Raw genomic sequence first — 11,221 nt, forward strand, 5'->3', positions numbered from 1 at the left:
CAACAGAAAAAAAGGAAGCAACAACCACCGATCTCTGCATTGTCTTTGGCAGTAGGCAGTCGTCTTTGGGATCAGAGTCGCCCTAATTGATGCAGCATGGCCATAAATTTTATGTTCGTCTGATGCGACGTGTTGGCTTTTCAAGCGAACAGAACATCATTCGAACATCTCACAAAACACAATATATCCATGAATACATCAGCATCAGCCATGCACATGTCCTTCTTTATTTTGACTTTAACCCCTACTCGGACAGTTCCTCGTCGTTTATCGTTTTCATGCCCAGAACAAACTCTACTCCGCGCACTGCCGATTTATTGGCGAACATCGCAATATAACCTTCGATCATCTCATGTTTCTGAACCATCAAGTTGTCCTCGAGATAGATTAAAGTTTGCTTCAAATAAGTTTTGGGTTTCCTTGGTCCTATGGAAAACAGTGGCATCCTTATGTTATTATGAGCAAAGGCCACATCGAAATGAAGCACAAGTCCTTGAATTTCTCCATCTCGAAGAGCGTTTAATCCAAACGGACTTTGGAAATACTCATCCTCTTTAATGGCCACACTAAGATTTATAATTTTCAATCGAAAACGATGTGTCATAAGCTGGTCAGGCGTTACATAATCTTCCAATAACATTTCGTCCTCGGTGTCTTCTTCATCTTCTTGAGTATTTTTTGGGACATTTTTAGTCATGCCGGCCATGAAAAGTGTTGCAACATTGGGTATAATAAGACCGCCCTTATCCAACCATTTGTCCCGAGCATAGATTACATCACGATAGAGTGACTCTGTAAAAATGGCATGTCCCATCCATTCGGATACAATGATATCGACTTTTTTCAGTCCATATGGCAAACGAATCTGCTCTATGGAGCCCTTGATCGACTCAAATATATCCTTCTTCTCACTGCCACTCAATGCCTTTTCAACGAAATCCGCACTTTCCATATTACCAGTAGCGATTACTTTGATGGCGCCCACCTCCACGGCCATCAGGCTAAGCATTCCACTGCGACAGCCCACATCCAAGACAATCTGTGTACGAACTAAATTAATATGGACTTCCTTATGTCAGCCTCTGCTTACCTTATCTTTAAACAAATCATTATGGGTTTGAAAGAGTTCGTGATAGGCCTTGCAAGAAATCGGATCATTTAAAATGGCATTGGATATATTCATATCTCTATTGCAATTCAAGTCACTTTCCATGTCAGAGTCGATTTTCATTTTTTGTTTTTTTCAACTTACTAAACTTTATTGCTGTCTGCTTTTAATTTTAACATTGATTGCTTTGCTTAAAACATCGGTTTAGTGGGACTTATCGATATTGGTTTTAAATTATCGACAATCAGTAACGACTAAAAATATCAATCTCAATTAAAACGAAACATTGCTTTTGAAGTTCTCAGCTATCTGGGAATCCAACAGTGAAGATATCCTATTCGTTAAGCTCTATATTTGCGCCCCTTAAACTGTTGGAAATACAATAACAAAGACTGATTTTAGTAACTGATTTTTGGTGAAACAATCACCCGGTAAATTGACTTTCTTTCCTTGTTTAGTTAAAAACATATACATACCATAGCGATTATATACTCAAATTAAGTAAATTGACCTGAACAGTTATGGCTGATCATATGTAAACCAGTTTCCTGTTAATTGTAATTAAATCAAACTTGAATCTTAATATCACTTTAGCTAGTTTTGATTGTTTTGAATGCATGGCATGACCAACTATCATTTAAATTGCCAACCACACCTTCTGGATGCCCCAATTCCAGGTAAATTTCAACGTCTCACTTCTCCAAACCCAATTGGGCGGCGGGAGAAGGGGGAAAGCAACAACTCTATTCGAGCAAAATTGACAGCCATAGAGCGAACAGGCATTACAATTAGCATTTAGCTAAATATAACGTAGGTATTAGCGTTTTTAATGATCTTGACCATTTCCAGGCAATGAAGCCTAATCAAATCAACAGCCCAAGCACAAACGAAAGCGGATAGATAGTCTGAAGTGGTAACAAGTAACATAAATACTTGTTAGTCGCCATGGAAAACATTAACAGAACCTCGCCTGTTTCCCGCCGACACTAGCACCACCTGTCTGTCTGTCTCGTGGTTGTGCATATGCATCATCAAATCCAAAAGCCTCGATTGAAGTCGAAGAGAAAAGCCTAGGCTACTTGGTGTCATAAGGAAGCGTTCAAATGATTCATAATTTATGCCTGCCTGTGCCATGACCATTCCCCCAATCCCATTCTCATTCAGTTTCCCATTCAAATGCTTTCGTTACTTAATTTTTTTCCAACTTAACGCGCCTTGGCTTGCGCCTGGTAACTATGCCCCCCCTCCTATCCTCTAGTTACTCCAGCCCACATGCCAATCCTCTCTAGCAATGCGTATGCATTTCGGGGCTGGTTAAGTGCGTGGCCAACATTACCGTCTCCGTAGTCATCGTCGTTGTGGTTGTTTTCTAGGCCTGGGTCTGGGTCGTTGATAGTTGAAAAAATTACTTACAAATTACATGCGTAGCTTATGCCCCCGTGCCGCCTTCGGCTTGTTTGCTTAATGTGCTTTCCGCGCTCTGTTCCTCTATCCTATCCACGTCCAAGCTGCTGGTATTAGTGTTATGTCTCTGTTGGATCGTAAATTGTATTTTCTAATTGAATTCTGAGCACCATAGAGGCACGTTGACAGTCAGATTGAGTGAGTGGGACCCTCCATCTGAAAATTATATGCACAAATATCTGACTGTAAGGCTGCCTGTCTGTGACTGTGACTGTGTGTGTATGTGTATGGGTAAAGTTCAGTAAATGAAACATACATATTTCTCATGCAATTAATCAAAGAATGTATCTTTCTCTCTTTTGATTCAAGCGCAAAAATTTACTAACATATTTCAAAAATGAAGGGACAAACAAACAAGCGGACGTGTCTACATAGATAAACTCAACTTTGGAATATATTAATTTACTATATGAGTATATACAGAGAGGGAGATGCTATCACATTTGCCAGAACTTGAGTTAATTCCCTCTACAATTCATAGAACTTGTTAAGTCCCTTTTGCGAATTTAATTTATGTGAACATATTTAATAAGGTGTGCAACCTACAAATACTTATTTGCATATTAAATATAGTTGTAATTACGCTAGCTTAATAATGCAATTTTACAATTTTTATAGACCATGTTTGTATTAAATTAAAATAATTTATAATTGACTTTAAGGGTGAAGAGAAGGGCTGGGGCAATAGTAGTGGTTTCCTTAGTTCTTGCAGAATTCTGACATTTGGGTTTAAAATGCAGCACGATACATGGCCATAAAGTGTAGAGCTGCATTTAGCTTAAACAAGTCGACAATTTAAAAAGCCAATTTGCGCATAATACGCTGAACGTGAGCAAAAATTAAAACCGAAACAGACAGGTAAAGGAGGGTGCGTGTGTGTATGTGTGTGCGTGCAAATACAAATGACCAATAATGCGAAAGTTCATTAAGAAGGCATTACCCGCCCACACATTTGACCCAAATTGCAAATTTCAAATTTTTATGCGCAAAATACTTAGCACTGGAAAAACCCAAATCAACTTTGCCAGTGACTCGTTCACATAATCAATCTAAAAATTAGTAATAGTATGTGTTTTTTTTTATTTAAATATTTTGAAATGTAATTTACTTACCTTAACTTGTAATTTTAGATTTTATTATTTCTCTCTCTTTTTGTTTCTCTTACTCTTCCAGGAGTGTAATGAATGTCTCTTACCTTTTTTAAAACACACAATTATACACAATAGTATTATAAACAGTTATAAATGCATTTCACTTCGATCACATCAAAAACAGAAACTCACATGCTGACGTCATAAATGCATACAAACTGAGACACAAACTATCCTTTGTAAGCCTTCTTTGGCGAAAAACTGGCCAGCGGAGCCCCATCTAAATTTTACCATCTCTTCATCGCGAAAAATACATTTTTCATCTTACAACTGAAGACGATTAGCACAATTTAAACACCAATTGCATTAATTTAATGTCGATCTAATTTGTTTGCACACAATTAACTTTATTAACACAGCAAAAAGAAAATTAAAAGACAATTTGCAGACAAAAGCGACGCGTGCCACAATAAAAAAAGCAAGGACAGTGTTGCCAGACTCTAGAACTAACACCGATCAGGTGGGTGGGTTCAAATTAGCTGAAAACCGCTAAAACGCGCTAGAAGTGACAGCACTGATACAAATGAACGGACATAAAATTCAAAATTAATCTTTGGCTTTTTGGAAAACTTAAAAGAGTACAAATACTTACTGCAAACTTTAAAGATATAAACGAAAATATATGCATTGGCCCATTTATTTACGCAGTTTATTGATTTGAACTCATACTTTCCAAAAGTATATTCCAGATAGTCCATGTAACTTTTAAATCATCTACCACGCCCAAAGTTAGTACTAGAACCTGCTCTTATCATTGTTCCCACAGTATTTATTTGTGTTGTCACTTTATCTCTATCACCCAAAGCGACAACAATTAGTTATGAGCCAATGAGAGGACACAGCCTTTCGGATAAGAGGCAATTCATTTCAATGCCTTATCGGTAGGAACAAGGATATATGGGCCCGCGTTCAGGGGCTGTCTAACGAGCCTTTAATTTATAGAAACGAGCTCATCATGACAAATGCCCCTCCGTGGCATTGTGGTCGTGGCAATTTGATACCCAAAACAGAAACTGATTTCGATTTCGACTTGGACTTGGCGTGTCATTATACAAATTGAAATGTTTGAGATGATAGAGTGAGGGCGAAGCAAACGGCTCTCGGGCTCTTGCCTCTGGTCCATTGTTAGCCAAGATCGCCGCAGGGTGCGCAGAAGAACAAGTGTTGACCAAAACTCGCTGTTTGGTTTTGGCCTCGTCTCATTTGTGGTGCTTTTATGTGAGCTAGATAAGCAATATTTTATAATCATGTCCAATAATGGTAAGCATATTAATTTCATGCGCGTATAAAGCAATTTTATGGCTTTTTAAAAACACCCATTAACAAAAGACAGCCATGCACAAACACAAAACAAAAAAAAAAAAAAAAAAAACACAGAAAAGAAGACAACTAACAACAACGGCGGAGAAGACGTCTACTAAAAGATTCGTGGTGGAGGCGGGGGCGGGGGAAAATCTCCAGATCGATGGTAAATAGAGTTATAAACGCATAAAAGGTGATCATTGTGGAACCTATTGGCGTTGGCTTTCACAAATTTATATGGGCCTATCAATTAATTAGACAGAGACATTTTCACATTTTACATTAATGGACGGACCCTCTCTCTCTTTCACCCTCCGACCATTTGGCGCTTTGGTCCACTTTCTAAGTTTGACTTTATTTTAATGGCAGAATTTTTACGATTTTCCATTTATGGCAAGGGATTTTGATTGTTGCTAAAGATCTTAAAGCTTTCCATTGTGCCCAGAGATCCCTTAAAATTAATGGCCAACTCGAAATTCTGTCCATGTGGATCATTAGCGTTGGGCACTACACCAAAAACACCAGTGACTATCTCTTTACTTGCCACATGCAGTGGCTTATCCAGATGCAATAGGGTCTGTTCCCAATGGGTCCACGGAGCTCTTGGCGATGTGGAGAAACCCGAAGTAGACTCGGTCATCTCACTAAGCAGAAACGATACATCAAAGTAGACAACTATGGCATGAATAACACCAGTTTTCAGCACTTTCAGGCGCAAGTTGGAATGAAAATTAAGCGTTTCATTCCTTGCCGTATTCATGTCCTGAGTGTGGACATGACACTCCTCGGTCATCAGTTGCTGTATGGTCACACAGTCCACCACAGCTTCATGGGACACCGTTCGCTTAATGCTGCTCATGTCAAAACCCTCCACATTGTTCCAGAAGTTTAGATTAGCAGCATAGTTACGATCGCTTATTCCAGCCACATAGAGCTTGGCCAAATTGGGTAAAATGTGGCCACCAGGTTTAAGCCACTTATCACGAGCCTGCAATACGGAATGGAACATGGACCCCATATAGAGTCCATGACTAATACACAAATGAAATAGCTGAATGTAATCTCATGAAATATGCCACTTACCCCATCCACTCGGCCAATATGATGTCCACTTGTTTGATCTCCTTGGGCAATTCCATTTCCTCAATTGTTCCCTTGACAACCATCACTATATTCTCTTTATTGTTTGCCTTTACCACTTCTTTGACCGTATCCGCCAAACCTGAACATTCCACGGCAATAACCTTACTGGCACCTGCCTCGGCTGCAAATAGCGCTAGTATTCCCGTGCCAGAACCCACATCCATCACAATCCTGTCTTTGAAGAGCTTTTTGTTGCTCCAAATGGCTTTGCGATATGCCAGCATTCGCACTGAATCCTTGAGAAGTAGTTCCTGCATCTCTAGACGGGCAAACGCATCGAAATAATCAGAGTTTTTATCCTCCTCTCCCTCAACGGATTTATCCAAGGACATGTCGCTACTTACAATAGAAATGAAACTCTCAAATTTATATTCCCCTTAAATTGAAGGAAAGATTTTGTTTTTGTTTTTGGTGATAGAAGAAGCAGAGCTAGGGTATTTCCCAGTATCGGATATTCGGTTCTATTCTAATCTCGAGCAGTCGCCAATATTAGCCTGTATCTACGGTTATACGTTTAATATTAGGTTCAAGTAGTACAAGTCTCTATTAAAACGGTAATCAAACTTAAGCGTCAGAACTGAAGACAAATTCCATAAATTTAATTTCCTGACCATCATATTCTTTTGATTCGGCATCAAACAAGCTTAATTTTAATCACAAGCAGCATTCCTTAATGGAAATCGATAAAAAAAAATATCAAAGAAGTTAAATTCGGCTATGCCGAAGTTTATATACCCTTGCAGTCCTTGACAATAATAATTTCACATGTTCAAAATTTCTTTTCTGCAACTCAATTCATTAATATACAAACAAAACAATTTTACTCTTCATACTATGTACAATTTGTTCTTCTTCTTCCCTCATTCCCTAAGCAAAGCAACGCACGCATACACATACAGTTTATGTAGCGTTGCGTCTGTGTGTGTATGCATGTGCTCTGTTAACAGATGGTGACGTAGTAGGCAGCAAGCAGAGCTGCCGGCAGCGATTGAACCGATTTATATAGACTGTAACTTGTGTTCTATTTATCCGATCAGGGTCAAATTTTGGGATCTGAGATTTTATATCAAATTCTATTATATTGGTAAATTTCATGGGGATACTCCAATTTTTGCAAAAATTTTTGTTCCAGAGCTATATGATATAGTAGTCCGATCCCAAAGATTTTCATACTTTATCTCACCCGGGTAAAAAAAAAGCTCCCAAAAAAAATTTCATCCCGATAGCTCTTAAGATGGCTGAGTAAAACGCGTACGCACCGACGGACAGACGGACATGGCTATATCGACTTAGCTTCTCATGCTGATCAAGAATATATATACTTTATGGGGTCGGAAACGTCTCCTTCTGTGCGTTACAAACATCTGACCAATTTTATAATACCCTCTGCAAGGGTATAAATATATGAAACGAAATATGTGCTCACAGAACTATGCCGCCAAACACCTGAATGGTAAAAAGCCATAATTTAATATTTAATCTGCCCAGCCCCAAAAAACAAAAAGGACTGAGCACATATTAAAAATTTTATGGCCAACATTTTTTATGCCACTTTCACTGCCCGCCCGTGTCTAACCAAAAAGGTAAGCAAATTGTGCAACATGTGGCAAAAGCAGCAACACAAATTATTATTTTTAACAAATTTATTTACATGCTCATAATTTTTTGTATAATTTTGAAGTGTCATCAAACGAAACATTCGCCATAAGCAGGCCGAAAACTATTAAATTGCCTCATTAATCAATTTAGTCACAAAGTAATAAAGTATAAATTTTAATGTTGCAAAAATGTTATGCTAATTTCCTATATTTGTCGAACCACATAATTAGCCCATGAATGTGCGGGTTGTCTCTACACACGGCCCCCCACCCTCCCCCCACGCACAATCGCCTCTACCCGTCTTTCCTGCCATAGTCTATCTCTCTTACGCTCGTTTAGTTGAACAATGAAATCCATTTATTCTGCTTTTTGTGGCTTTAAAAAACCATAAAACTTTTGGCACAAATCAATTTAAATTTAAACAGTCAACTCGTACGTTACGTTAGATGGCACCGACTTAGAATATACCCTTTGCCAGGTAATATAACTCAATTTCTCTGACTTTTTACTCAAATTTAGAACATATGTATGTAATTTGTGACGGCATAAATAATTAATACCTATTACTATTACATCTAATATGTCGACTTGAATATACCCTTCTCTTCTAATGAGTACAGAGCATACAATGCCCACCCACTGTGCTCTTGGTACGCACGAGTGCAAATAAAAAAAAACAACAACAAAAAATACGTTAACGCTTTGCATATGGAATTTGGTTTTTTACGATTATTGACTCTGACATACATACCCACTCTCTACATGCATACATATGTACATATGTTCATGTCATCTGATTAAGAAAAAGTTTGAAATTTGAACACGTTACCCAATACTGGAAAGCTTTCAAACCAACCCTGCAATTGTTACGATCATGTGGAAATACCGGGAACGAAAACTCTTTACACAAATAGCAAGAAGGAGACGATTTATTTATATTTTTTACTATTGATTGGTAATAGTTTTTGCATAAATCACAAAACAAAAGGTATTACATTTACCAATCTTTGCAGTTTATATCAAGAAGAAGATGCCACGCAAGAAGATCCATAAAACTCCAATTAAAGTCGGTGACTTTGTCTTTGCTAAAGTCAATGGATACCGGGCTTGGCCAGCTCGGGTGCTCGAAGTTAACAGCCGTTATCATATTTATTTCTACGGAACTTGTAATACAACTAAAGTTAATCGCAAACAAATTTTCCCATATGCGAAGCCACAAAAAAGTCTGGGCAACTTGATCAACCGCCGTGTAGGGCGTAAATCCACATTTAGAGTGGCCATGAGGGATGTGGAGTTGGCCTTTAAGGATCCCAACAATGATAGCGAGTATTTTAATCTGCTAAAGGTAGTCCAAGGCCTGAGTTTCACGGATGGCCTAGTCTACGGTATGCTAAGTGATTCTTCGTTGTCGGACTCCGCGAAAGAAGAAGACGAACATGATGATGACTCAGAACCGGAAGAAGAAAAAGAAGACGAAGATGATAATGACTCAGAACCAGAGGAAGAAGAAGAAGACGAAGGTGATGATGACTCAGAACCGGAAAAAGAAGAAGTAGACGAAGATGACGATGACTTAGAAACGGAAGAAGATCAATCTCAAACGGATTCGGATAGCAATATGTAGTATGACTGCAGAGATTGAAGATTGATTCTTATGTCATATACTATCTAGAAGAAAATTCAAGAAACAATAAGAATTAAGTTGGACGTGACCATGGACCAAGTGGTAAAAATGTTTTGAATTTATAAGATCAAACATAATTATGTAATTCCCCAATAATTTAAGATGAAATTTCTATAAATTTTTGTTTTTAAGTTCAAAGACGATGTTTTATTTTAGATCAAAATGTTTAAGTTAATCAGTTTGAACATCATTTGAATCCTGGCTATGCCCTTGTAATAGATTTCTACTAAAGACCTTTTTTCTTATTTGAGGGAGGTTTTTGATAAGAATTGACATAGTAAAATGATGACTTTATTACACCATTGTTAGCTCAGAAAGGTAATGAATTTGATGGCATATATGTAACTGAACGATCTCAATTATAAGTGTCTGCCTTAAGGGTGAGTTGGAAATGGAAGAACTTCATCAAAACCTAGTTTGATATGTTTGACAATGGGCATTACAATTGTAGTTTCTGAATCAAAGAGGGGTTGATTGGCTCTCATATTGTTATGTATGATTATAAGTTACACTGGACTACAAAACAAAAGGAAACTATCGATGTGAACTTTCTACTTTAAGGGTTCATTTCAATGGGGTTACATCCTTTGTTGATCAGTGTGATTTCTTTGCTTTCATTTAGACAATCAGTCACCGATTACCAGTCGATTTCAAAAACCAAATCCAATCCAATCGTCTTTTCCACTTTTTTTTGTGGGGTGTTAACGATGCGGCAATTTTATTTTAACTGAGCACTCCGACCCAGCCCTCCTTCCTCCGATTGCTGCCAAAAATTAATTGCTGGTTGTGCAAAAATTTGATTGATGCAGTTATTTTTTTTCCAACTGGAGGAGAAATAAATATACATTTTGACACTTGGGAATTTTAATTAGAATGCCTTTGTTTCCAGCTACGCGGACGCAACCGACTGATGAAGTCGTTTCGATAAAATGCAAAAAAAAAGACCTTGCTCAGTCCCGCAAAAGTGGGTTTCTCCCTTTGTCGTGTCTGCCAATTTGCGCGATGGACTCACTCACTCACGATCTTGGCTGGGGCTGATAGATTAGCCAACAAATTGTTAATTTGATTTCCTTTGGCAAATTTCCGGTGAACCTGTGAGTTTGTGTTTTGGTAGATTTATGGCTCTAGGGCAGACATTTTTTGTATGGATATATAGAAAAGGAAAAACACACACACGTACACATGTATGTAGGTTTGTATATGCGACTTGCCCCCACATTGACACCTCGGGCTTGGGCAGTCCTCAGACTTCTGTCCTCTCCAACCACTCAAGCACCACAATTGCTGGTCCCTTGGCGCGCTTTGTTTATGCTGGGCAGGCACAAAAGACAGAGAGAAAGAAGGAGACCTGCTAGTGCTCCATGTCCACGTACGTGCGGCCAAACAAATTACAGGGAAATGGGCATCACCTGCAGGAATTTCCACTCAACATTGTCAAATGTCATCAAAAGTTGTTGGCTGGACATGTTTGTAACATTAATTTGACATTTTACTGCAAGGCTAAAGGTGACGAAGTCTCTCGTCAGTGGGGAGCGGGGCCAGCGTTAAGTCAAGCCTAAAAACTCCTTAACAATCTGTTCCAAATGCAAAAACCGCAAAAGCCACGGATAGAGACAGACAGCTGTCAAGAAGGATGCTGAAGGATCTGTGATGAATCGAAAGCTGGTACTTATTAATGTTGCACTTGCACAAATTGGAACTCTGTGTGTGTGTGTGTGCGTGTGTGTGTGTGTGTGTGTGTTTGGGTGTAATGCAGCTGCTGCAAGATGT

The 11,221-nt window shown here is 38.5% G+C and overlaps 3 protein-coding genes across 3 annotated transcripts; 1 reads left to right on the plus strand and 2 right to left on the minus strand.

Moving 5' to 3' along the window:
- Positions 1 to 244: 244 nt before the first annotated feature.
- On the minus strand, positions 245 to 1,256 carry Art9 (Arginine methyltransferase 9). Its single transcript, XM_068298895.1, has 2 exons — positions 1,091 to 1,256; positions 245 to 1,039 (listed from the first exon to the last, which is right to left on the minus strand). Exons 1-2 carry the CDS (start codon positions 1,229 to 1,231, stop codon positions 245 to 247), a joined length of 936 nt encoding a protein of 311 aa, XP_068154996.1. The 5' UTR covers positions 1,232 to 1,256.
- A 4,070-nt stretch (positions 1,257 to 5,326) lies between these two features.
- Positions 5,327 to 6,607, minus strand: Art6 (Arginine methyltransferase 6). Its single transcript, XM_068301210.1, has 2 exons — positions 6,109 to 6,607; positions 5,327 to 6,056 (listed from the first exon to the last, which is right to left on the minus strand). The coding sequence occupies exons 1-2, from the start codon at positions 6,498 to 6,500 to the stop codon at positions 5,414 to 5,416; spliced, it is 1,035 nt and encodes a 344-aa protein (XP_068157311.1). The 5' UTR covers positions 6,501 to 6,607; the 3' UTR covers positions 5,327 to 5,413.
- A 2,094-nt stretch (positions 6,608 to 8,701) lies between these two features.
- On the plus strand, positions 8,702 to 9,469 carry LOC137585513 (hepatoma-derived growth factor-related protein 3). The gene is made up of 2 exons (XM_068301316.1): positions 8,702 to 8,722; positions 8,781 to 9,469. Exon 2 carries the CDS (start codon positions 8,798 to 8,800, stop codon positions 9,389 to 9,391), a length of 594 nt encoding a protein of 197 aa, XP_068157417.1. The 5' UTR covers positions 8,702 to 8,722; positions 8,781 to 8,797; the 3' UTR covers positions 9,392 to 9,469.
- The last annotated feature ends 1,752 nt before the right edge of the window (positions 9,470 to 11,221 follow it).

The sequence above is a fragment of the Drosophila tropicalis genome, unplaced genomic scaffold (genome assembly GCF_018151085.1).
Source record: "Drosophila tropicalis isolate 14030-0801.00 unplaced genomic scaffold, ASM1815108v1 contig_878, whole genome shotgun sequence".
NCBI lineage: Eukaryota > Metazoa > Arthropoda > Insecta > Diptera > Drosophilidae > Drosophila > Drosophila tropicalis.